This window comes from Siniperca chuatsi, linkage group LG1 (assembly GCF_020085105.1).
Source record: "Siniperca chuatsi isolate FFG_IHB_CAS linkage group LG1, ASM2008510v1, whole genome shotgun sequence".
NCBI classification, from domain to species: domain Eukaryota; kingdom Metazoa; phylum Chordata; class Actinopteri; order Centrarchiformes; family Sinipercidae; genus Siniperca; species Siniperca chuatsi.
The window spans coordinates 2939382-2967187 of record NC_058042.1 but is presented as its reverse complement, the minus strand read 5'-3'; the positions used below and the strand labels follow the sequence as shown (position 1 = coordinate 2967187).

The following is a 27806-nucleotide window of genomic DNA, read 5'->3' as shown; positions in this document are numbered from 1 at the left end:
ACACATGGCTCATCCCTGACTCCTGGCGATGATTAAGACGGAGAAGATTCTGCATTTGAAGAGCTGCCGGGGCCGGAAGGTCCGTGTGGTCCGGGAACATTACCTGAGAGAGCAGGTCCCCTGCTTCAGCGCTCTGTGTCAGGCGGGCTGTGAAAACGGTAAAGCCAGCTCAAAAACAAAGGGCTCACACACACAAAACAGCCTTTTATTTACTTTTACAATGAATTCCCGACCAAATACAAACCGTAGCTAATATCATAGCTGTGACAATAGACCAGACAGTGGCTTCTGGCGCCACTAGCTAACTTCAGTAATTCATGAAACTACTTAATGTCCTGCTGTTTTCATTAGAGAGATGTTGCTTAAATTAACTTTTGCACAATATGTGCCAACGCTAGCTAAGCTGTCACCTGGTGTTTAACAGCCATTTAAAGTACAATTCACGTCAGTGTAGACAGATGGAGAAGGTGGTTCATTGCACAGTGCAGGGGGCGTTTGAGTAAATGAGATGCAGGACTTTAATCACTTTAACTTGCTGTAAAATCGTGTTCAGATGGAGGAAAAGATTGATCAAACTGAGTGATGAACACTGTCATGTGCTGCAGTCTCACCAGTAATACCTGTAATATTTATGCAAATAACAGTTAAACTTCTTTTTTTTTTTTTGCAGTCAAAACCAGTCTTCATGGACTTGTTTGACATATTGGTTTTGTGAATACGATTGTATCAGGATCAGCGTTAAACTGCACCTGATCAATGTTTGCTGTTAAAGCCAAGACAGGCTGCACTGCAAAAGCTCCGTTGCTTGGAGAAAGTTACAGTTTTAAATTTGAAGTTGAGCTGACTATTGACACTTGTAAACAAGTAATAAATCAGGCCAGGTCACAAATAAAAAGGCGTTTCGAGCATCAGCACCAATCATCAGTATATATAAACTGTGGGCATCTAGACTTATGTTAGCATATAATAATAATAAAACTTTATTTATAGAGCACTTATCAAAACAAAGTGCAAAGTGCTTCACAACAAGAGAAATAAAACACCACAGTGAATGACGAAATATAAAGAAATAAAATACATAAAAGCAATAAAATAAACGGCCAGTTCAGGTAAAATCAGGATCTGCTTTCTGATAAAAATGTGTTTTGAGACGAGACTTAAACGAAGACTCTGACTCAGACAGCCTGATGTCTTCAGGCAGGTTGTTCCAGAGCCTCGGGGCCCTGATGGCAAAAGCTCTGTCCCCCTTAGTTTCCATCCTGGACTCAGGAACAGACAGGAGACCCCTGCCCGAAGATCTCAGACTACGTGAAGGTTCATAAGGGATTACAGGGTCTAAAATATAGTCTGGGGCCGTGAAGAGCTTTAAAAGTAATCAACAAGATCTTAAAATCAATCCTGAAACAAACAGGGAGCCGATGTAAAGAGGCTGAACCAGGTGTGATGCGGTCGCACCTCTCGGTCCTGGTTTACAGCCGAGCAGCTGAGTCCTGTACAGTCTGCAGTCGTTTCACAGTTTTTTGGTTAAGACGAGTGAGCAGGCTGTTACAATAATCGAGGCCTGAAGAGATAAAAGCATGTACAACAGTTTCTGCATCACTAAGATTTAAAATAGATCGGATTTTTTATCAGCCAATATGACCATGGAAATGATCAGTTATGGCAAAAATGTAATTTTTTTACATATCCCTGCTAACTTTCCCACCAGCTGGCAAGGTGCTGCCGGGAGATTTGACACACTACGTGGTACCAGATGTCGGAGTGGTGGTTGACTATCTGGAGATCTTGGAGTTCAGAGAGCTGCAGGGCATCGTCTTCACCCAGACCGCCTGCCAGGCTGTGCAGCACAGCAAAGGCCGCAGGTACGCTCACACCAACACGCCGAACAGGTGCACAGCGTGTCCCGTCATCGAGGTTTGTTAATGTGCGGGAAGTCGCCGTGAGTCCTTTTAGCCTTGCACCTTGCAAAACAAGCATACTGGTGATCGGTATCGCGGGGTTATTTTTCTACCAGCAAATACAAAAATGTCAGCTTCAGGCACCCTGACAAAAACAGGACAGCTCCTGCGGTCAAGACCTTTTAATGTCTGAAGCCGCTTTTGAATTAAGCCTCTAATGACAGCCTACCTGCCAAAGTGTGCAAAGAGTGGGTAGGGGTCAGCCTCATTATATCAAAGCTCTGCTGACAAAGCTAACTGAGATCTGGCCGGTGACTTGAAATACCTCTCCCACACACAAACACGCAGGAGTGCTCTTGACAAACTTGATGAACACTGTAAATAAGGAGTCCCACATGACCTCTGGTTTTGTTTTTGATTTCTGCTTAGGCTGCGGTTCTAAAAATGTTGCATCATTAATATGATGAAGCTTCACTTTTGATAATGTTAGGTAGACGTAGCTGGTAGAGCATATGCTGATGCCACACTGTGTCAGTAATTGCAGTTTTCCGTTCACTTCAACACACAGGTAGTGTGTGTGTGTGTGTGTGTGTGTGTGTGTGTGTGTGTTGACACAGTGTGTGCGTACGATGACCTTTTGAGTTTCTTTGCAGCTTTTCTTTTCTATCAACCCAGAATTATATATCTAACTATAAATGTCTCATAATATACAGGAAGATACTGAAAAGTGCATCATGTGCTTATCTTATAGATTAAAAGAAATGTCCGACCTAGTGCTCCTCACCACTGTGAGAAAAGCTAACGTCGATGTACCTTTGGAGTTTGGTTCACATTTTCTTGCTTATGTTTCTTCTTCCAAAGGATAATTCTGCATTCCCATTAAACAAAAAAATATTATAATGTATTATTTTCAATGATTTTATAGTTATGTATGTTGTGGATCACAGACATGATATATTAAAGGAATAGAGATTCTTTCGTGAAATACTCTTATTCACTTTCCTGTTGAGAGTTAGATGACAAGATCGATACCACTCTCATTTACATAAATATGAAGCTACCATCACCCGCTGGTTAGCTTAGCTTAGCATAAAGATTGGAAACAGGGGGAAACAGCTAGCCTGGCTCTGTACAGAAGGAACAAAATCCATCTACCAGCACGCAAGCTCACTAATTAATACGTTATATCTCATTTGTTTATTCCGTACGCAAACCAAAATTGTTGTAGTTATCTCTATGATTTGGACCTCGTCTCAGTGTTTTTTTTCCCATTGTGGATGTGTGTCTGCGCAGGCAATACAACCGTCTGCGAAACCTGCTCAAAGACCCTCGACACGACTGCGTGCTGTTTGCCAATGAATTTCAAGAGTATTCCTATTGTCCGCGAGAGAAGGGGGAGAGCCAGGAAAAGTGGCAGACCAGGTCAGTGCTCATTACATCCCCAACACCATCACTGAAACGCTCACACTAGTACGCTAGTACGCAAGTGCAATCAGAACCAGCAGCTGTCCAATCAAGAGCAATCAATTATTTAAACGTCCAAAAATTAATTAAATGTAGGTATTACTTTGTTTTATTTATGTCTGCATACATGGAGAAATGTGTGTGTTTCAGAGTAAGTAGTATAGAAGTCAAGTCATGCAGTTTATAATGAGTAGGAAATATACGATTGTGCTAACCTGACAGACATTATTTACTCATTTAGTCTAACGTTATTAGCATAACGTTTCGTAATTTGAGGTATGTTATTTTAAACAGCATTTATCAAGTTTCAGGTCAGATATGTCGACCGTACTCAATATTTCCTCTTCTACTGTTCACTCTAAATAAGTCACATATTAGTAAGCATCGTTAATTTTGTCAGTTGGTTCAGTTAGCTACACAACAGGTACTCCTGACAGTTAGTGGGCTTAAATGTTTAGTAACAACTGCGTGATAAAACCTGTTTTAATTTAGTGATGCGTAAAACTCCACTTAGCCTAGTTCTAATGTAAGTGTTTACTAAGTTTGAACTTACGAACAGCTGGTGCAACCAGCTCCTGGTTCAAAACTAACTACCAAGTTCATAAGCTTAAATTATTTACATGATATGAATTAAAGTTTAATTTGGACTCCTGAAATCGACATGATCCACTAGAGAGAAGACGAGAGTTGTTGGAACAACAGAAACACTCAGTCCGCGGTTGTTCAGTGGTGTTACAGAGTGGCGGTTCTTCCCACACAAACAATCTTTGACGAATACAGACGCCGGCTTGCAGAGAGCACTTTAACCAGACAGCAGATGAGATTCATTTTTGTCATCAAGTCACTCACAGAATTAACGTTAATCAGTGTCATTTTAACTGGTGAAAGTGACGGTCGGCGCTGGCTCAAAGTGAGAAGCTGCTACCTTTTTGCTGTTTTTGTACTCTGAGCTTTGCTCATGAGAACGAGAGAGGAGAGATAATGGATTCGTGGGCATCAGAGCTTATGGCGCGTCTGTCTATTTTGCCAACCTCAGAGTCTGAACTCAGATTCAATCACTGGTGTGCCAAAATAATTTCCCACATTTACACGCTCTTAATTTTTACTTGGATTAGCAGCGAAATGCTCGCACTTAAAATTGTGGCTGAGAGAGCAGTGCTGCAACACTAGCAGGTTAAGGTTAACAAAACACTGTAACGCATGGTAAAGAAAGGATCAGAATCCATCAAGATTGGCTCCGATACCGATCCTTTGGATCGGCGTGGGGCGTCTCTAGTCTGTAGTCTTTGGTTGGGATGAAAACCAAACCTAGCAAGATGCACTGCTGTCTGCCACAGTGTATTTTTTGATACTACCGCTGGGGGTGCCCAAATTCTACACAGTGACTTTAAACACATTGTTTGACATTTTAGTAAATACCCTTATTCGCTTTCTTAGTTAGATAAGAAGTTCGATACCACTCATGTATGTGTGGTAAATATGAAGCTTAAGCCAGCTGCCAGTTAGCTTAGCTTAGTGTAAAGACTGGAAGCAGAGGGAAACTGCTAGCCTGGCTCTGTCCAAAGGTAACAAAATTCGTGTACCTGCACCTCTAAACCTCACTCATTAACACAGGATATCTTGTTTGTTTAATCCATGCAAAAATTATACAAAAAGTATAAAAACAACAATTCAGCATTTTTAAGGAGGGTTATGTGCCAGACTGTTTCTTGGCCTGTGACTATTAACTCTTGAAAAGAAAGCGACTAAGCGTCAAAATGTTGAACTTCAGAATTATGCAGCTTAGTAATGCATAAACACTGCATTCATTTCAACTTTAGTTCAACTTGTGCAACAGAGGCTGGTGGTGTAAAACCATATGGCACTTAGGGCCCCTCTACTGGCTAAGCTGTCAATCACACATTTACAATGGCTTGTCTCCATAGGGACTTGAGGGCTGAAGGGGCAATTTCAGTTTTTTCAGGTAGAAAACAAGTTATAATAACAAAGAAAGCAGGAGCACTTGAGAATGACAGATATGCACCTGTAGACTTTATTATAGACTTCTTTAAGTATACTTATATATTTTCTACTTAGTGTGTCAAGATGTTTTGAACAGTAGGGCGCACCTCCCGCTGCAGATTCGAGCACATAAGCCACAAAATGGAATGTTTTTTCTTCCATTCAATAATAAAATAATATTGAAATTTGATGCTCTGCCAAAGGTCTGTTTGACAGAAGGCTTAGATGATAAAACGGGTGCATGCAATGAGACAAGTGTGCTGCTGCTTTGATTTATTTGTATTGATTTCCAGCTGCAAAAAAATCAGACCAGTAGCCAAAATCCATGAATCAAAAGTTCAAATCAAAATGATGTGACACAGAGCAAAGCAAACAAATTCAGTATTTGTGAAGGTATTGCAAGCACATGTTTGATATTTACACCCAATTATCAAAATTTCTAATCAGTGAATTTTTAGATCAAGTAATCATTTCAGCACGGCAGTGGTCTCTGCCGCAGAGATTAAACAGTCTGCCAACAAGGAAGATGAAAAGATTCAGTCACCAGCAAAACTTTACCTCTAATACAGAAGGAAGAGACAGTAAAAGTCCTGCTTACCACCATGATTTTTGTTCTAATAAAGATTTAGTCATAACAGCGTGGCTCTTGATGATGTGGTCCACCAGTGTTATACATTATGTTGTCCCCAAACGTTTTAGTTTGCCTTTAAAGACAGAAGGCTGGAGGTGCAGTCTGCTGTCATGAAATGAGTTTACTGCATAAACGGTACAGTAAACAGAGCCGTAAATTATGTCTGTATTCTTTATAATGTGGAACCACCATTTTGAGTTACAGACAATGTTCATTTAACTAAACACAAAATATCCAAGTTTAGGGCTTTAACAGGCAAGCTGTCTGCATGCATCTTGTACTTGTGAATTAACTGTGTGTGTGTTTGCGTAGGTGTGTGTATTCTGCAGCAGTATGGTACTATAACCACCTGGCAGGTATGATGGATATAGTGATGATCACAGAGGACCAGGATGCCGTGACTCAGTACAGCAGCCTCAACTCTGGAGTGTACGTCATCTCCGTACAGGTACATGACATACCTGTACATTACCACTCACACACTAAGGCTAATCTCTGTACCGCAGGACAGTGAGACATTTTGTTGTTCTGGCTCTGGTTAAAGCGTCAACGTTCAGCTTTAAGTTGAGGGTGTTTACATTCATTTTGGGTGAACAGTGTAGAAGTTGTAGCCCTGTAATTGTCCTGCTGCATTGTTCAAAAGGGGCAAAGATTCCCACACTGTTTATCCTCAAACACCCTTAAATCTGTGTGTTGGAGTACAGAGCCAAAACAATAGAAAAGGTGTTGTTGTTGTTAAAGTACCTACAGACTGTAGGTACTACTGTATGAGTGTGTTGATCAGGGGCATTCAGTTACTCAGTAGTAAACATAGAAATCACCAATATACTGTTTTCAATGGTTGTGAACATTTGCAACATGTTTGAAATGAAAATGAGGGAACAGTCTCAACTGAATTTAGTAGCTATTCTGGAGCTTTCAATCATATCAAGTTATTTTCCTCAGCAGATGGAGTTTGCCCAGTTGTCATGGAGTTGTAGATGTAAATTTTTTTCTCCTGAGCGCTTTTATATCCCTCGTCCATTTTAGATTTAGTCCTGTACTGATGGAAATTTGAACACCTACAGTTCCACGACAACTGGGCGAACTCACTCTGCTGATGAAGATAATGTGAACTGTTAATGCTTTACATGACTTATTGCAATAACTAATTGTGTTACTTTTTAAAGGATAATTCTGGTTTACCAAATCTCAGGACTTATTTTCACATATTTAGCCATAATTTTTCTCCTATGTGACGACGTTGTATTCACCAAAGTAACTGCCGACATCTGGTAACACAGCAACATCGCTAAAAAGACGTCTGACGGGTCAAGAAACACGAGCAATCAGAATCAGAAATACATACTGCAGCAGTATGGTACTATAACCCCCTGGCAGGTATGATGGATATAGTGATGATCACAGAGGACCAGGATGCCGTGACTCAATACTTGAGTACTTCCCACTTGTTCTTTGGTAAGATCAAAATTTACACGTAAGCCAATACGCACAAAAGCCAGCTTGCGTTTTGCGCTGTGAAATATTAATAATGATGATGAAAAAGCAATTTATTTCATGAAAACACAGTAGAAAAATGCTCTACAGTTATTTATTAATTTAATAATTTTAAATGTTTGCACTTATTAAAGATGATTAGGTTACCGATGAAGATTCTGCAAAACCTGTGTGCCGTTCTGGAGCCTCAGTTTAGATCAGACACAAAACGATCTACAGTAGTCCCACTCCACCTCATCTACAAGTATTCACCGCTATCGGTTTCCTGCTGGGCCCGACCAGAGAGAGACTGGTGATGGCATATCCCAGTCCGCTGTTATCCACTTCTTTTTAGCGATGTCACTGTGTTCCCACATCTCAGCAGTTTAATTGGCGATCACAGCGGTGGTATTACTGATAGGAATGATGGCGAAAACGATGAACTGGAATTGTCCTTTAAATTACAATTTGCTTGGAATCATTAATTTGGACAGCGGAAGTGCGTAGTACAATAACATCACATGATCATATCATCACAATACGATTCCTCTGAAAGTTCATAAACTGTGATTAATAATTATCGCCCAGCCCACTAAGGCATCACAGAACTTATGTACTATAGAGGATGAAGTAAATGAGTCAACAGACTTAGCTCTACAAAGCAAGTACAAAAGACATCCCAAAACTCAATCAATCAAAATCAATAATCTATGTAATTACTCTATCTCCAAATGGCCTCGCTTAACTGTTTGCCCCTTAAATCCTGGATCTTATTATTTAAAATGGATCGCTTAGAATGCTGAAGGGATTTTGTACCGCCTAATTGTCTTGCATTGCCATGCCCCGTATGTGCTGCATCCATATCGCTCCATTGAGCTGCTTGACAACTAATATGCTATTGGAGTAGTGAAGGAAAAAATTGTTGTTAGAAAAAGTAAACTCTCGTGGCTGGTTTAAAGTTTTGATGAAGTGGCTGTGACTCGGTGGAGCGCTCAGAGTTATTTTAACACTCGAGAAGCTGTGATGAATCACAGGTAGCCTCACGGAAATTCTGCAAACTGCTTATTCTGAGAAAAGAGTGGTAATGTATTTGTCTTGTCTAACTGTTAACAGTTGTCAAGTCATTATGGAAATTAGTAAATAATGTTGGAAAGGAATCTGATGGGTGGATAAGCAGAGGCTGTTCTCAGTACCACCAATCACCTGGACCTTGGTTGCAAAGCAAAAACAGCATTATGGAGTTATATTAGTATTAGGTAGATTTATAGTGTAGCCTAGCATACATAGAAATAGATATAGTTCCTTTTCTATTTGTATTTTTTCCCCATTTAGCTGAGAGCTGATATCTGTGTGTGAAGTGAGTGTGTTACAATTTACAGATGCAGTTCATCTTTCCAAAGTATATGTTGCGGTAAAAATGCAGGAGAAATGAATGATGACAGCTGAACTGTTGGCTGCCACAATGGAGTAACAAAGTGGGAGGAGTCCGGGCTTCTGGAAGTAAAAGTCCTGTCCGTTTTCTCACAGGCAGTGCTGGATGACATGTACTTCGAGGCTTGGATAGGCATGAAACTCTCCTGGTTGAATCATCAGTATAACAGATGAACAACTACGTTACAAAATATCTTGTTCTTTGACAAAAAGTCAACGGTGCATAAAAATGTACCGTCTACTACAACTCCCAAGGTGCATTTTGGTAACAGCTATCCAATCGCCGAGCTTAAAATTCAGATATGTGTGTCGTTTACGGTGAGTTCAAGTTAAAGAATACATCTCGTAGAAACCTGATGAAACCGTTTAAATCAGTTCACTTTCAGATTCTGGGTCAGTTTTGGATGCTGGAAACTGTGGCGCTGGGTTTTGTTCCCAGTTCCAACAATGAAGTGTTGAATGAATTCGCTACAGCTCTGATTCCAGCCTCTGACTGGCTACTTCTCCATAGCAACACCAGCTGAGGTTGATGGGTATCGTAGTATTTAGTACTATCCCCTGTTCAGAACTGAAAAAACGTGGTTTCTCAGAAATGACGATAAAATTAAAACTGGTGGCCATGACATGAACATATCTAGGAGACTGTGTTTGTAGGTTAAAGAATGTTTAGGATATCATTAAAAGAAAACCTGGAAATGGGGATTTAAATCGGGAAAAATACTTGGCTCCTCCTACTTCGCAACCCATTGTTGACGCAACTGAATTTGAGAGTAAAAGGACCACGATTTAGGCCCCTGCAGGGAAGTTATTGGAACTAGGGAGGCCAAACACAGTCATTTATTTTAAATTTGAACTCTTAGTATGAAACTGCATTATCATCAAAATTGTTATATCTTCTAAATGAGTATTATGTCATAATTGTTACGCATCATTACCTAACACCTAAGGGTAAGACCCTGATCCATAATGCCAGTTATGGTTTTATCTGTTGCTGAAATGTGTCGCTTTATTTTCCAGGATTTTTTGCAAAACTTCTGGCCGGAGCTGCAGGCAGCCCATGAGCTGTACAGCTCCATTTCCCAGGTGCTACAAGAGAAGGAGAGCGAGGGCTCGCAGAGAGAGTTTGCCGAACATCTGCCTGCTGAAGTCCTGGAGGCTGGAATCAAGTCTGGACGGTACATTCAGGTACAGTACAAGTCCACCTACCTGGTTTCTGTCTAGTGAGTCTTTCCTTAAACAGCAGTTAATGCTGTTGGACAAGAAATTAACAAAAGACTTCTTGAAATATTTCTGGAAAAACACAAAATATCCAGTAAAACTGCAAATGGCCAATTTAACAGACTGGTGAGTTAAACTAGATTGTATGTTTCTAAAATCAAAATAAATCATATCTTTCTTTCCTTTTTATCAGGGTACTCTGAATGTCAGCAAGCACCGGGCACAGAATGAAGCTTCAATCATGACGGATGGTTTCTCGAGCAAGAACACAGGTGCAAAGCTGACTACATTTACCTCCATTACTGCCGTGCAATATCTTAATAATCTTATAAGCTACACTTAACTTCCACTGCTTATTACTTATTTTATTACATTGTATTATTATACTGTATTATCATCATCAACCGGTAAACCCACTTGGTACTTCACACTTATTTTATTTTATACTTATACCCACCTGGTACTTAATTTATTTTCTGACCTGTTTTTATAGTGTATTATAGTGTATATATCTTTGCTAGTACTTTCTCCTGTGTGCACTGACGTAAAGGCGAGCTGCTGTAACAAAGAGTTTCCCTTCAGGGATCAATAAAGTATTTCTGATTCTGATTCTGATACATACTGAATACAATACTGACCGCATGCAGACCAGGCACATTCAACTCTCATTCACTACAAACAAACAAACATCTCCACTGTGGTGACAGGATTTGCCTGCTCTCTCTGACCCATTCTCCTGACCCCTCCACTTCTTCTTTTCCTTGTTTCTTTGTCCTCTCTGCCGTCTGTCACACCTTTTCCTGTCCCTCATCCTTCTCAGATCTGAGTCGGGGGGTGTTGGTGTGCGGTGGTAAGAATCGTAACAGAGCCATTCACGGCGACTCGGTTGTGGTGGAGTTGTTGCCAAAGAGTGAGTGGAGAGGGAAGGTCACAGCCCTGACTGAGGGGCAGGGGGAGGAGAAGAGTGGAGAGGAAAACGAGAGTAAACCTATGCCGACAGGTGGGACCGTCCATAGTGACTGAACTTATTAACTCCAGTATTTATGCTGTTATGTTTTCTATCCTGTTTGTTTGTCTGTTTTCCTGTTAGTATACAGGATATCTCCAAAACAAGTGAACAGATTTCACTGAAAGTTAAGCCATGGGCCAAGAAAGAAACCACTAGTTTTTGGTGTAGCTGACGATGTGGCCATGTATAAAGCATTACGTTTTTGTCCATAACTCCTTAACTGTGAGGCGTACTGTAGAAGCCAAATATTTTTTTTCTGGATTAATTTGTCCACCTGTCTGTAAAGATATATCTGTGTTACACTTACATAGTTTCTATGCTATTTTTGCAAAATCTTTAGTTTTTTGCACTCTCCTGTGATACATTTCATCCAGTTTTCCCCTGCTTTGATACATATTTGGACGAACCCTTGAAAAATTATTGAATTATTTTTTATATATATTAAAGGTACAATGAAAGGTTTTCTTTTAAACAAAGTTATGTTCGTATTCAGTGTTTTTCACCAGAAAGCAACACGTGCTTCCTTGGTGTCTTAACGCATTTGAAACCTGCATTGTTTACGTCCATGTCTTGTTTCTCTCCCCTGCAAATTGCTGCCGTATTGCTACTGAAACCATTTGCAGGAATATGTATCACGTCACCCGCATGTTTTTGTGCTTGCACGAGATAAAAAAACAAAACGGTGACCCACTTATCAAACATTTCTTCATAGTGCTATTAGTGGAAGTAACAAAATAATCAAACTCAAAGGTCCACTTCCATTCACTGAATGGAGATCGGTTGAAAGCTCTGAATGGATTTCATACAACCAAACGTATGATATTTTATATATTTTTATTATATATAATAATTTTATATGGTTGCAAAACACTGCATTAACTGGTATCAACTGACTATGCAGGTAGAAAAACGTATAATTTTGTTGGTAGAACATATAACATATTATAACTCAAGTGTCTCTGTACTGATGTCTGATATAAAATTCCACAGGCCGCGTTGTGGGGATCCTGCAGAGGAATTGGAGGGACTACGTGGTAACTTTTCCCCCCAGGGAGGGGACTCAGTCCCAGAGCAGGAATTCCCAGCGCATCCTGGCTGTGCCCTGGGACCATCGCATCCCCAAAATCCGCATCAGTACTCAGCAGGCTGATGCTCTGCAGGTCTGGTTTGCCTTCGTGTGGCTACTGCTTTATTTACTCTTTATGTTTAACTGTTCTTATAACTGGGTATCTTTATTATTTAAGAATTTATGTGAACTGTCTGGGTCGAGTCACTGTCATTTGGGCCAATGACGCACTAGGGTCACTTCTGGCTTTTCGCTGCATAATTATATCTACCTTAAAATCTAAATATATCTTAAAATATAAATGTTGGTGATTATTGATCTTATTTTCCATTAAGCATAAACATATGGGATAAAAAACAAAAGGGAGTGAAATAAATCTTTCAGCATGATACTTTCTTATGTAAAAATAAAAGGGAGTTCATCTATGTGCTGGCCAGTTTCTGGAGAGCAGAGGCTGAAAGAATCAGCTAAACGGGTAAATGAGGGGATGTATACAATTTCTTGCGTCTCAAAATGAGGTCAGTGTTGGCTAATTCAAACTCTTGTCCCTGTCTTCTTTACCCAGGATCACAGAGTGGTGGTGCGCATTGATTCATGGGAAAGCACGTCGCTCTATCCCAACGGCCACAGTGTGAGGGTGCTGGGTCGGGCTGGAGAGCTTGAGACGGAGGTCCAGACCATCCTCATAGAGAACTGCATCCACGTGCCTCCCTTCTCAGATGCACAGGTCAGAAAGGAAGCATCTCGCTCTCTGAGATTAAACCGCACTTACGTTACACAAACACTCATTGAATTTAAAGTTGCATTAAATTTTTGGAGGCAGACAAACTCCACAACAAGCTGAATAATACAACTCCTGACATAATATCGCTTACAAAATGGGTATAGCGTCAGGAAACAATTGCCAACATACACATTTAGCAGACACAGAGTTGTGTTTTCGGGCACCAGACAAATATAAGTTCAATATTTTTGGTTTCTGCCAAGAAAAAGCTTTAGCTGTTTCACATTTCACTTTCTTCACTAGCTAGTCGCTAAGCCATTCAGTGATTTTTTAAAAACTAAAAGATTTGTGCAATTAATTCTGTTTTAGACAGGTAACCAATACAAATATTATAAGGAAACTCCACTCAATACTGTACCTTATTAATTAATTAATTAATTAATTAACATTTTTTTAACAAAAGGAAAATGCCGAGCAAACGTGGTGACACTGCCACCTAGAAGCCATGCCCCTGAACAGTGTTTCTCTTGAATTACAGAGTCCACGAGAGTTTATAGGTGCCTCCTATTCTTTGGAAAGGACATTTACCAGATGAGGACACATTAATGAATAGTTTTAATGCTCAGTGTGCCGTACACAGAGCAATGGAATAGCCTTGTTGAAACTAAATGTCTTTTTTCCTTTTCAGTTCATACAGAATTTGTTTACATGTTTTCCTTTTTTCATATGACAGTCCGCGGACGTGATAGAATCAAATTACGTTTTCTTTCTGCTCAGATTCATATTGCTCATTTTATTTTGCAAAGATTGTCCTCTGGTGAAAGAAGTGCCTCAGCACACAATATCTGACGGTCTCTTCTCACCCCAAAGCACAGGCAAAATAAATTATTCATAAATGTCCCATCACTATGGCTCTAGTGTTGCACGGCTGCTTTTGAAAGATTTCAAGACCTTTATGTAACCTTGTGTTTTCTACCTGTGACTGTCTGTCTGTCCTCAGCTCAGAGAGATGCCGGTCAACTCTCCTGAGAAGCCATGGAGGATGGATCCTGCCCAGGTGGCAGAGCGGCGGGACCTCAGGGAGACTCACCTGGTGTTCAGCATCGACCCGCGGGGCTGCGAGGACGTAGACGACACGTTGTCGGTGCGCAGACTCGCCGGCGGGAAGCTGCTGGAGCTGGGGGTCCACATCGCAGACGTCACTCACTTTGTCAGCGAGGGCTCGCTCACTGACTTGGAAGCACGTACAAGGTGAGGAGCCAGTTGGATTAGTTGGAAAAAATACCAGAAACACCTCACAACACCATGCAGAAGTTTGCAAGGTAACTTTCAGAAGTACAAAGAGGCCAGAAAGTGGCTGCTTGAATTTCTGTTGCATCAGTAACACACTCTTTTAATTAAAGTCCAGTGTGTAGGATTTAGTGGCATCTAGCAGTTTGCAACCATTTATAAATGGTTGCAAACTGCAGCCTTAGTAATAAAGCCAGTGAAAGCGATACAGAGGAGGTGGAAAAACCAGGGGACCAAACTCTGAATATTTAGTTACACATGAGGAAATTTGTTTTTCCGCAATGCCTCTTTTTAAAATATGGCTACTCCGTGGGAAGAAGATGCAAATATCACATTTTTTCTTGACTTTATTCTTCTTTTGTCTCATTCTAAGGGCTACAACCTACTACCTGGCAGACCGCAGGTACGACATGTTGCCTGCTGTTCTCAGTGCAGACCTCTGCTCTCTGTTGGAAGGAGTCGACAGGTCAGTAAACTCCACGTCTATGTTTTGGAACGTGTTTAACTAATTAGCACGCATTTGTGAACACATTAAAACATGCTGACTGTACATTTGTATGCATATGATCCAGGTATGCGATGAGCGTGCTGTGGGAGCTCGATGCACACACCCTCGCTGTCAACAAGGTGTGGTATGGTCGCACGCTCATCCGCTCCTCCTACCAGCTTCACTATGAGCTGGCCCAGGCGCTCCTTAATGGAGAGCAGGTTGAGGTACCGGAGCTGGCTAAGCTTGGGTCTGAGGAGAAGGACGCCAAGCTAGCTCAGCTCACCCAGGCTCTGGAGCTGCTGACGCATGTAGCCAGACACCTCCGGGCGCAGAGGGACAGAGGAGGTGCGCTGGAGCTGGAAGGGGTGGAGGTATAATTGGTTCCTTCTCCTTTTTATTCTTCTTTATTCTTATTTTCTGTTTTTTTTGTTGTTGTTTTTTTTACGAAGGAACAGTATGTGCCTTTGGTTTGATGACAAATTGTACCAAGGACCATTATAAATGGATGGAAAATGGACTGTACTTGTACAGCGCCTTTCTAAGCTTCACTCAAAGCGACCACTCAGTGTGTGTGTTCATGGTGATGAAGGAACACGTCACCCAGTGCAACAGTGCGGCTCACTGATGTGTTTTTAATAGTTTCTGGACAACATTGGAGCTCGGTGGCTCAGAGGAGGAAGATCCATCAGGCTGTGACACACACACACAACACTTGTTAGCAGATACATTCATTGTTGGTTTTGGTCTTTTCATGGGATTTGTTAACAATAAGAAAAATATAGAATATTGCCAGCCTTATCCTTTTAATATCTCCACTCGGAGTTTTGCAAAGAGTTTTGGTTTTAAAGGCGGTGAAATTGTTAAAAACATTTGCTGTCTAGGAACACAGTTCATACGCATCAGATCCCAACCTATATGTATCTATACTACATAAACGACTACATGTGTTCTGTATTTTCAAATTCATGTTTCAAACGATTTCGCCATCCCTCCTCAGGTGCGTGCCCAGCTGGATGAGGAGAGGAACATCACAGCCCTGGTCCCCCGTCAACCCCTGGAGGTCCACGAGACCGTGGCCGAGTGCATGATTTACGCCAACCACTGGGTGGCGCGCAAGATCCAGGAGACCTTCCCTCATCAGGCCCTGCTGAGGCGTCACCCGCCACCGCGGCAGGAGTTCTTCAGCCAGCTGGTGGAAACTGCTACAGCCGGGGGATTCACCATCGATACCGGGTGACTGATAGTAGGATTTTATGAGTGTCCTGTATGGAAGCTGAGGGTGCACATTGTTGTGTGTTTTCACTAATTTCACATGCATGTTGTTTTGCAGTCAAACATGGTATCCAAAACTCCACTCTCTTGTCAGTGAAAATCTACAGCTAAACACAGCTTAGAGGCTGGGCTAGTCAATATATTAAAACTGTTGCACTCAGTTACATAACAATGACACGACTGACATGACCTGTTACTCTGTATTGCATTATCAGTTGAAATTTGTTTCTCTCTTTGTCAAATCTTTTTTTTTTTTTTTTTTTTTTTCCTGCATCACAGTTTGCCACCACATGACAACTGTAGCTGTCACAGTTGGTGAAAAGAGTGAGGCAGATATCTGAATAGGTAATTCTGTTCCTCCAGGACCAACAAGGCTTTAGCTGATTCTCTGGACCGGGCTGTGGACCCACAGGACCCGCTGGTGAACAGGCTGCTGAGAATGCTGGCCACCCACGCCATGTCACAGGCTCTGTACTTCTCCACTGGTCTCGAGTCCCAAGACCAGTACTACCATTACGGTGCACTAGATCTTCAGCTTTTATTGTATTGCATATGTCTTTGTGGTTTATTCCAGATTTTCAAAGCAAATTAAGGATCTAGGTTTGTTACACCGTCCCGTTTAGAAGCATATGACTATCTAATTTCTATGATTTTATGCAGTTATTTAAAAAGTAAGCTTTTTTAGACTAAAAAGAAGACAAATTAAACTTTATACTGGCGAACCGTGGTGATTTTTCTGTCTCTTAGGTCTGGCTCTGGACCGTTACACACACTTCACCTCACCCATCCGTCGCTATGCCGACATCGTGGTCCACCGGCTTCTCACCGCAGCCATCGACATGGAAAGAGGGGTGGACCCTGGTAAAGCATTAGCCAGTCACAAAGAACTGGAAGTAATGGCTCAGCATATCAACAACAAGAACAGGGTCAGTGCTGTTTTGTGATTTTGGGTCTTTGAGTTTATTTTATGTAGCAAGAAGTTAATCAGTCTCTTCTGACCTCTGTATGACCTTTCCAGGCAGCCCAACAGGCCCAGAAGTTGTCCACAGAGTTGTTTCAATGTCTCTACTTCAAAGAAAGAGACCCTCAGACGGATCCGCACTGCGTGGCAGACGCTGTCATCTACTCCATCAGGGACAACGGCGTGTTGGTGTTTGTCCCAGAGTAAGAAACTACCTGGGGTCGTGAGTAGGGTGACTGATAGATTAGAGTTAGTATTCAGTTAGTTTGTAATTTGTAAAGGATGAGGATGGTAGTATTATATATTTTTCTTAATGTCTTCAAATTCCATGAAAAGACCAAAGCCAACAATGCGTTTGTTCGTCTCTCAAAACTTTCTGACTTCCTGTCTGTGGCTGTTGGTTCCTTCTGAAGACGTTCCTTCATTGTTGGTCTTTTCATGGGACGTGTTGACAATAAGCAAGATGTAGAGTATCACCAGCCCTTTCCTATTAATGATACTTTTTATGGGGAATGAGGTATTAATGATCAATTATTACTGTAAAATGGTCTCAGTCTATATATTTACAAATATACTCACAAGTACTGATTTTAAACATCTAAAAGTCTAGTTTTAAACAGGTCTAAATGTCTACATTATATATAACCACTGTCTCAACAGCATTTCACTGACTTACATAATATCAACACGAAGTTTGTACCTGCTTCACATTGAAGTATGGTCATTTATGCTCTTAAAAACATTTTTATCCTGGCTGTCTAGAGATCTTTTGACATGCAAATCACCAAATCAAGGCTTTCTGGGATGGTGCGGTTTTTAATGAGCAGTAACACTGAAGCATGACTGCATTCATCTGTGGAGGAACAAAATATCTGGAAAATAAAATGTTTCCAATTTCCAATACAATCAAGTAATTGATTTGTTTAAAAGTACGGAAAAGTAATGTAAATTACGCTTAATGTGTTTTTAATCTTTGTAATATCGGGTAATATTAAGGCTTAATCTAGTTATTGGGACAGTTCAAAGTTGTGAACAGTTTCATGTAGGAATAAAATAGTTCCTACATGAAACTGCTCACAACAAATCTATCTTGAGTAATCACGATTTCTGGAAAGAGACGTTGCTGTTGAGTTTCTCAAAATGTAGTTTTTTTTTTTTTTTTTTTTTTGAGTGCCATGTAGTCCCATTATATTCAAAACATGCAGACATCTCTACGGCCGATATCTCCAAAACACCACTCACCAACTCACACCAAAACAATCTGGATGGAATAACAGCGCTACAGGGAATAATAAATAATAAAACTTTATTTATAGAGCACTTATCAAAAGTGCTTCTAGGAAAGAGGAACAATATGTGTTTTTGATTTTGGAGTGAACTGTCGCTTTAATGGTTGAAGTGAAATAATAAAAATTTAAAATCTGTACTGATCGTATCTCTTCTCTTACCCCTGCAACAGAGCATTGTGTTAAAGTATTGCTTTGTAATAGTTGGCGGTGTAATAAAATATTCTAATCCGGCAGTCCTGACTACACCTGTGCTCTCTGCAGGTATGGTGTGAAAGGGCCGGTGTATATGAAGAATCGCGAGGGCCAGGTGGTGGCTGCAGGACAGGACGGCAGCTGCGAGTGGCAGAGTGGCTCCGTGCGACGCTACGCAGACCGCATTACCACCACCTCCGGCTGCGGCACCTCCACCTTCAGACTGTTTGACCACATCACTGTGAGTCGCAGAACAGATTTATTATTTTAGGACTGGACAATAATCTGACATTGTTTACTGACTTTTAAGTGGAATCATATTATGAAGATATGATCATATTGTTTTGTCATTTTCAAAATTCAGTTGTTTATATTAAAGGTGCCCCGTGCAGTTGTCTTGTTTCTTACCAAAACACATAACGTGTACCCGTGAGGTCTAACGAACGTGTCAGATTAATTTCCTTCCTCTCAAAATATCTGCAGAGCTGTTATGAGCTAAATCCTGCTTTGTTTACATCCATGTTTACTTGCTAGCAGTCTTCGTCTTCACTGGCTTCGCAGGAGCATCGCTACAGTTCTTGGCGCGTTACCGCCACCAACTGTCGATCAGCAGAATAGCTTGAAACTGGTGGCAGTGTATTGCGTCGCCCCTGTGCTTGCCTGAGTGCGTGTGCACGTTACAAACGAAACAGGGACCCACTCTTTAAAACGTTGCTCCATAGCGCTTCTAGTGGTCAAAAACGCCACAAGCATAATAATAATAATAATAATTACAAGCATAATTTAAAACTAACTAAATTAATTGCTTTTTAAGTTAAGTTTGGTCGTTTTCCATTGTGCCTCCATTTGCCATGTCGTGATATGTATCGACATTAGAGAAATATTCTTGTTTTGTGATAAATATTCTCACCGATATCAGGATATTCACAGCTACATCACCCATCCCTAAATAATTTTGTTTTCACAGATTTAGATATGTCTCTGTCGTGGTTTTCTTGACGTGTTATTCATTTCACCGATAATATTGAGGAATACTGGGTGACGTTTCAGTCCTCTGCTGTCTCCACAGGTTCGTATTTCTGTCCACTCGACACATTGCCACGCAGACAGTCTGAACATTGAGGTCATCAGCAACAAGCCGCACCGCAGCGCAGAGCCCCAGCAGAGCCGCTCGCAGGGCCGCAGCCAGCTGGTCCAGGAGGTGGTGCGCCTGGCTGAGGAGGCGCACCAGCAGGCCCAGGAGAAGGCGGCCGGGCGCCCCAAACTCTCCAAAGAGGAGAGAGAGTTCAGCCAGAGCAAAACTCCCAATCTGTACTCTCTCCTGGAGGAGGTCCGAGAGCTGGCTCTGATGGACCTGGAAATGGCCGCACAGGTCTGTGCAACAACAGCATAGAGCAGCTGCAACGTGAGCCTGGCTGTAAATGACACAAAAAATATCGTCATATCAACTGATCTCATGCAGCACTGCGATCCCGAACACATAGTACTACACATTAATAGGGAATCGGTGCTTGTTGCTCGGTAAGTATTGACTTGTAATGTAATTAGTGTTTACCCTAATTATGACTCACGCATTAGTTTTATTATTGTAGCTTATGCTTCTTTGTATGAAAGTAAAGGGTTTCCACAGAATCTATTTTTGTAAAACGGTTGATTATGTGCCCTTGTGGTTTGTAATTAAACCTGTATGGATGAATACTAAAGTCTCGTGTAAGGTTGGAGTTGAAGCCCTTTGTCAGGTATAGTATTTAGTTATTATAACATAAACATGTCTAAATCTAATTGACGTGGAAAGAAACATTAAAAGTTTAGAAACTCTAAAAGGGACAGAAAACTGACGTTTCAGATATTGTATCACTCAGACTTCGGGTCTGAATGACGAATTACTGTATGACAATGTTAGGTTTTGTAGTAAAAGTGGGGGAAAAAAAACCAAATACACTGTACGTGAAGATGAGATCACAGAGGTGTCCTTATACAGAACAGATTCAATTTACAAGGAAATGTTTATTGTTATTGCTTGGCATTTTAACAAAAATTGGTAAGGACAGTAACTATGCCCCAATTTATCAAAGCTAAAACCACACAGCTCAGGCCGCAGTTTTACAGAAATGTCTTCAGTTTAAGCTCCAGAAAAGAAAAAAGGACTTAATAAGTTACTGCAGTGGCCTGCTGCACTGATTACGTTACTAAAGTACATGACAATAACAAGGCACTCTGTTACAGTTAATGACATTCAAGCTAACTGAAACAATCCCACCCCCTCCCTTCAGGCCTCCATCCAAAGCCAGTGCCCCAAAACACATTTTCATGCACGGGCAGAGTGCCCACAGGTAGGTAGACAGGCAGGTAGCTCATTACAGGCCTGCAACAGCCACAGACACTGGATTTATTCACAGCATTTGATTTATTGATTGCTTTTGGGACGTAAAGAGAATTTCAACAAATATAACAAAAAATGCTTCTGAAATACATTACCGACCCTAGCTTTAAGGGTCAAATGGCCATTTTCAAGTAACAGCTACAGTAGCACAGTTAAGGAATAACTGAAACTTGGGAAACCAAACGAAATGCTGCTGATGGTAAAACAGTTCAAAACAGATGTGGGATCAGTGCTTAATTATACGTATATTTCAGACAGGAACAAGGGGAAGAGGAATTCTGAATTTGAACAAAGTTGGGTTTGCTCTTTGCAGACAATTTATGCACAAGTTTGATGCACTGCCAAAAGACTTTGGCCGCACAGTTAGCGGCTCCTGAACTGAGCATTAATCTCCGTCCTCACGCTCGTTGCTGGGTTGAAGGACCTGGCTGAGGCTGGTTTCATCCTCTTTCTCACGCTGAGGTGATTTGGCAGAAGGCTCAGAGTCTTTGTGTGGAAGCTGGCTGGGTTGTTGCGTGCTGCTGGCGGCTGGCTCCAGGTCTAAATCCTCCACCTCCTCATGCTGATCTTGAGAGTTGTTCAGGACATTTGCGGAGGACACTGATGTGGGTTCATCTGCTGACGCGGATGAGTCAACAGTCTGGGAGTCTGAAGGATCTAGTGGGTAGCAGGAGGAGTTACGCACAGTGACGTCAAAATCCGAAGTTAAATGTACAAACAGTGAAACTTCAGTTTCAAGGAACACAGACTAATATCTGTTCGATTTAACTACTTTACACGCATCTAAAATGATATTCTAGACATTTTAGCACTGCGTATTGGAAGCTACACCATTGTTTGATTTTTGATTTATCCTAATTTATCTTGTTAGCGACTGGCTGAGGTTTGCCTGCAGCATTTGTAGGGGACGGCATCATTTGTCTCAAGTATTTGATAAAGATTTCTCCTTAGGGGAATCAGGACAACTCTTATTTTTCCATCACTGAAGGGCCTCTCACCTGTTTGCTGCTGCTGCTGCTGCTGGCGGGCGAGCTTTCTCTCCAGGGCCCGCTGTCTGTTCAGCTCCATGCGTTTACGCTGCTCCTCGGTCAGGGAGGGGGCAGCTGGGGAGGGGGCAGGTGGGGCAGCTGGAGCCGGGGTAGAGTGGACCGGCCCTTGCAGGTCATTAGGGAAGATCGCGCCGTTAAACGGATCTGGATCCCCAAAGACATGCGATTCGGGAGCTGCCTCTTCTTCACCTAAACCAAAACAATTGTTTTCACAAAACCGTGGATTTAGAGAGTAAATCTGAACCTCGCTCCGTCTCATAAAATTATTGTTTTTTATGTGGCCTCATACCCGGGGCCTGTCTCACAAAGCAAAACAAATAGCTGAAAAATGTCTTTTTACTCTCATAGATGTTACTGATTTGAGGGAGGTTCCAGGTTTCACTCTTCAGTTCTTTCAACAAACCAAATAAACAACTTCCTGAGACAGACCCTTGCTGTACAGTACGCCACCACATGGGATTAACATGACGCTTTACCTGCCGTTGACCATTCATTAGCTCATTAGGTTTGAAAACAAACAAGAACCAACCACTGCACAGAATAAAACAAAGGAAACCAAATGGTACCATCTCAGTGCAGCAGGTGACACTTTATGCACCAAAAGTCAATTTACCAGCAACTGGCAGGTGTTCATTTTGATCCCTGCCAATATGGTGTAAATATTACGTGTTTCAGATCAATTCTGAATGCAACATGTATCCCTGTCTTAACACAATGCATATAAATAGTGTGTTTTTATCTCTCAATATCTTTACCCATGTAATCTTCGTGTGTCAGTGGCATGTCCAGTCGTATCCGTTTGAGACACGTCTGTCGCAGGAAAAAAAAAAGGCAAATAATTACAAATACTACACTGTAGAAAATAAGTACATTTCATTGAAATATTCAGCATCGATGTCTTCATCCCACCTGCACTTCCTTCTTGTTGCCGAGCTTTTCCACTCTGTCAATAAAATCTTCAAACTGCAGTTTGGGGTACAACCTGTGGGCCCAGTTCTCCATCTTCCGCATCAGCAGCCGCAGGTCCTCAGCCTGGTTGGACAAAACACACGCAAACACCACGAAACGTTGGCTAAATGTACGTAATATGATGAAGTACAGCCAATATGAACTACTCGACAAGGCATCTGCTGCGTTTGGCTTTGTTAATTTGTCTGTTGTCAGCTCTTACCTCGTGCCCTTTGCCTTTGAAATGGACATTATCGAACAGTGTTCGCAGAGCTGGAAGTCCTCTTTCTGAGATCAGCCTGAAGAACAAAGTGTCAAATGTTTATCAGAATCAGAAATACTTTATTGATCCCCGAAGGGAAACTCTTTGTTACAGCAGCTCGCCTTTACATCAGTGTACACAGGAGAAAGTACTAGCAAAAAATATATATAATACAATACACTATAAAACACTATAAAAAACAGGTCAGAAAATAAATTAAGTACCAGGTGGATATAAGTATAAAATAAAATGTGTGAAGTACCAAGTGGGTTTACCGGTTGATGATAATAATACGGTATAAATGCAATGTAATAATATAAGTAATAAGTAGTATTGCAGCAGCAGTAATGGAGGTATGAATAATAAATAGAAAAGAAAAAAAAAAGCCGTAACCTTGATCACCAACTGATCAAAAATTAAACCTGCATTAACGTGTTAGCAAACAGCAGACACATGTCAACATTATCAATCATTTAGGCATGTTTCTGTCGACCTGATGAATGTAGGTCCAATATTCACTCTGTTTTAGTCTCCACCAACTCCTGAGAAAACTATCTGGCGGTTTAGCTGCTAAATGCGTCACTGTGTTCAGCAGCTAGTTGCTAACTTTGTCTGTCTGCTGTTTGGTGCTGAGCAGGTAGCGTACAGTCGGTTTTCAGAGCTTTCATGCTGAAAACAGCTGCCTGCTGCTGCTGGAGATAAGGTTAATGAGAGTGAACCAAAACAATGAGCTGAAAGAGGCTAAAAACGCTGTAGAGCTGAGAGGAACTGCAGAGGTGACTCTCTGAACGACCTCTTTCGTCATTTGATCCATTGTTTACATAGAAATATTGATTATTAAGGTAATAAAACTAGCACCACCCGGATCTTGACTCTTTAATTAATGCAGCGTTAGGGCCTTTTCACACCTGAAAGTCCGAACCAAGGTACATACAGGTAATGCGTTTGATCCGATTAGTTTTGGTTTCACATTGCAATCATGCGAGCGCACTAAAGAACTATACATGACATACCGACGTTCTGTCGTCATCACCTACGTGAGCTGCGTCTCCCTATACTTGCAACGGATTGGTCTGTAGACGGTCGGACGTCGGTGTGTTGCTAATTAAGCGCGTAGCCTTCTATCGCAGTTTGAAAGAAAGGAGAAAAATGAATGAACAGATTCATTTTGTTGCAGCTATAATAATAATCATAATTAAACATTTGGTCTCCTCCTCTCCCCATTTTGTTTTGTTGCGTTGTTTTTCCTTTTTCCGGTTCTGACGATAGCCTGCCAGAACTTCCTGTAATTGGTCCGAACCATCCAAAAAAATTTTTCACACTAGAAACGAAGCGAGACATTGTTCAGTTTGATCCGGACCGAGATCTACTCTTTTCGCTGGACCAGGGTTCGTCTGTTCGTGGCGGAGGTTTCACAACTGTAATTTTGGTTCGGATCAAACTGAAAAGTCCGAGAGCGAGGACCAAACGAGGTAGGCGTAAAAGGGCCCTAAAATCACTGAATCTGTAGTTGTGCGTCTGAAAAAAGCAAAGTCATTTTGAAAACCTTAAGTGGAGCTACAATTAAACGATACAGCCGGTAACAAACAACAAATCACGTACTGCCCAGGCCTTTCCCAACATTAAAAATTGCGTTCTTACATTACAGTTTGTGGCATCTTGGTGTCTAAACTTTCCTAACATTAGTCAACAAATCAATGTACTTTTTTTTATTTTTTTATTCTGCATTTGAATAAATTTGAATCCTCTGCCATGATGTTACAGCACTGATGTCTGAGGTACCTCTGAGAGTCCAGCTTGGGCTGCGGCCTCTTCACCCCTTTCCTTTTAGCAGCAGGGACCTCAGCCAGCTTGGACACCTCGCCGTCTTCCTCCTCTGCATTAACCACACCACATGACAATGGGACAGGTGGTCAACATCGCTTTGTTGACAGTTACACAACGGAAAACCTTCAGCGGGGCGGATCAGGTGCCAGTGTTTCAAATAAAGACTATAAGTTACCATCTGTAGGTGTTTTTGTTATGTCAGTAGTCACTCCCCTCCAATGAAAATGTTGAATGCAGCTTCTCACCATTTCCAAAAGGGTCTCCCTCCTCTTGTCCTCCCTGGCCCGGGGAGTGAGGTGGTGGGAGGGGAGGGAAAGCTTCATCCTCTATGCCGTCATGGCCGTTTTCCATCGGGTCAAGCATCGTGTGTACCTCTTGGAGGAAAAGTAAATCGGCCACAATCAGCTTTACAATGGTATTAAGTTCACATTAATTTGACTTCTATATGGCTGATTACAGAACTAGTAGTGCTGATTTCTAGGAGTTTATCATTTGCTGTAGTACAACTATGGAAATAGCAACAGATTAACAATGATTTATGTTGGTTTAAAAATCAGTGTTAGTATGTCTGAGAAGCTCAAACCATTTATACCAAACTCAAATTTAAAATTAAAGTAGCATTCATTGAAAGAAACACGGCAATGAAAATGAACAGCACTCCATTGATATGGAATGGGATGAACTACCATTACTCAAATATTGTACTTTGACTTTATACATACTCCACTACATTTCAGTGGGAAATGTTGTACTTTTTACCCCCACTACATTTATTTGACATCTGTAGTTACTTTACAGATTCATGTTTTACATACAAATACTGTCTTATAAAATATGATGAATTGTTATACACTATTCAACAGTATATAAAGTTGTTAATAGTAGCTTCACCTCAACTACAACATTAAAATCCTCCATATATATATATATATATATATATATATATATATATATATATATATATATATATATATATATATATAATGTTATGAAGTATTTTTACACCGTGGTATTACTACTTTCACTTAAGTAAACAATCTGAATACTTAATCACAGGTCTTATAATATACATGAAACTAGCAGCATTTCAGTTGCTTAGTGTTGAAGTTGAATTTTGACTACCAGTTTTTAGTATGAAATAAGAATAACGGCCCCCATTTCCGCCGTTGGCGCGTGATCGGTATCGGCCATGAAAAAACAGATATCGGTCGACCACAGCGTCAGCCACAGTGTGGCGGTAAACTCAATCATGGCCAAAACAAAGTGTAAAGACTGTCAGTCTTCTGGATTTCACCGCCACACAGGATAAGCTGTTCAGCCTGGGTGAACAGGACAATCACGTCCTTTGTCTGGACGTCCCAACTTTATTTCTGAGTGACGTTTGAAGTTGCAGAAAAGAGTAAACACCGCGCTGCTAAGCTAACTACGAGCCGCTGAGACAGACTCTGGGTAAGTTGGCCACCGTGTAAGCTAACTGCTGTTAGCGAAATGGTAAAACATAACGGCTCAACTTAAACCACAAGACCCAAATATGATAATAGCTTATAAAATACGACACTGTATTAAAAGGAAATGCAACAATATTGTCTTACCCGTTACGAGCTGTCCGGTGGCGGCTCGACAAGCAGTGAAGCTAGCAACACTAACTTCCGGTATGACGCTTTTTTTTTTCAAAATAAAGTCCCAGAAATTAGCCTTAACTAATACCAGTTAGATTGATGACTGTGTGGGAGTATGGGGAAATAAATGTTCCAAATCAGGAAAAATGACATTTTTACAAAATCTTTTGATGAACAAATATAAAAGTGCATGATCAGAATGACCCGTTGGCATTAACATTCAGAAACATACGATTTGGGCTAAAGTTTACACCAAAACAAAGACTGAAAACATCACGCGTATATATGCTTGCATTCACCATATAAATTTAGGTTTGTTATATAGGTTAAAAATATGCAAATAAATGATGGCTGTTTTACTGCTGTGTTTGCATACATTACTGATATAAATAAGCCCTATACAACATCAGAAAACACAAGTTTAGGCTTTGTCTAATGTTACTCAGTTCAATAATTTGCTGTTAGTGGGGCAAAAAAACTTGCAACTGTAATATAATTTGTAAAAGAGCGCACCAGTTAAGCCACATAAAGATCAAACACATCTTACCCACTGGTACACAATTATCTGTGCTGGTTTCTGGGTTTATGCAAAGATAGCATTCAAACTAGAATAAAAAACATCGTAAGACCAGGGGAATTTTTAACGACCTGAGCAGGAGTTTACATTCAACAATTACACATAAATCCCACGTGGTGAGTTTATAAGGCTATTTCTGGTAGTCAAATTTGAGAGTTTGTAGGCCAAATAAGTGAAAAATGATGGGATGTCGTATTTGTCCACCAGAAATATATCCTCACATTGTGGAGAGGCTTTGAAACCACATTTAATGGAGATACAATTTACAGAAAATATCATTTAACATTTCAATGACTATATAAAAATGTGAAGAAAAAATACTATAGTACTTTTTGGTGGCAAGTGTTGGGGGCGTGGGGGTTGCGTTTGAGGTTATTGGACCTCGTGATCTCAGTATTTCTAAAATCCTGGCTACGGCCCTGCACAAGTTCCTTTGAGTTGTTTTGAGGTGTGTTTGACTGGTTGAGGCATCAAAAATAGTTTCTTTTAAAAAATTTAAAACAAGATTCACTACAATAAACTATAATCACACTGTGTACTCAACACCCGCCATTTTCAGTATATTCATTTCCCTCTCTCATTATTCCTCTCCAGTTCCAGGGCTTTTAATTTGAAGGGTACAACGCTGTACAGGAAATGTGTTCCTGTGAAGTTTGTCTGACTTGTTGCAGCAATTTATAACTCCACCTCTGTGGCAGGATCAATAAGCAAACATTTTCCCACTCAGCA

At 40.9% G+C, this 27806-nt stretch overlaps 2 protein-coding genes across 2 annotated transcripts; one reads left to right on the top strand and one right to left on the bottom strand.

Annotated features, from left to right (window-relative positions):
• The first annotated feature begins 8 nt into the window (after window positions 1–8).
• On the top strand, window positions 9–20108 carry dis3l (DIS3 like exosome 3'-5' exoribonuclease). The gene is made up of 18 exons (XM_044202590.1): window positions 9–158; window positions 1709–1862; window positions 3192–3320; window positions 6307–6442; window positions 9919–10086; window positions 10313–10391; window positions 10940–11119; window positions 12119–12288; window positions 12760–12921; window positions 13919–14169; window positions 14582–14674; window positions 14781–15069; window positions 15696–15931; window positions 16334–16488; window positions 16718–16896; window positions 16989–17134; window positions 18482–18653; window positions 19482–20108. The coding sequence occupies exons 1-18, from the start codon at window positions 29–31 to the stop codon at window positions 19803–19805; spliced, it is 3153 nt and encodes a 1050-aa protein (XP_044058525.1). The 5' UTR covers window positions 9–28; the 3' UTR covers window positions 19806–20108.
• A 291-nt stretch (window positions 20109–20399) lies between these two features.
• On the bottom strand, window positions 20400–26603 carry tipin (timeless interacting protein). The gene is made up of 8 exons (XM_044202707.1): window positions 26474–26603; window positions 25127–25255; window positions 24837–24930; window positions 23016–23091; window positions 22754–22876; window positions 22600–22654; window positions 21794–22033; window positions 20400–21452 (listed from the first exon to the last, which is right to left on the bottom strand). The coding sequence occupies exons 2-8, from the start codon at window positions 25242–25244 to the stop codon at window positions 21181–21183; spliced, it is 978 nt and encodes a 325-aa protein (XP_044058642.1). The 5' UTR covers window positions 25245–25255; window positions 26474–26603; the 3' UTR covers window positions 20400–21180.
• Between the last annotated feature and the right edge of the window lie 1203 nt (window positions 26604–27806).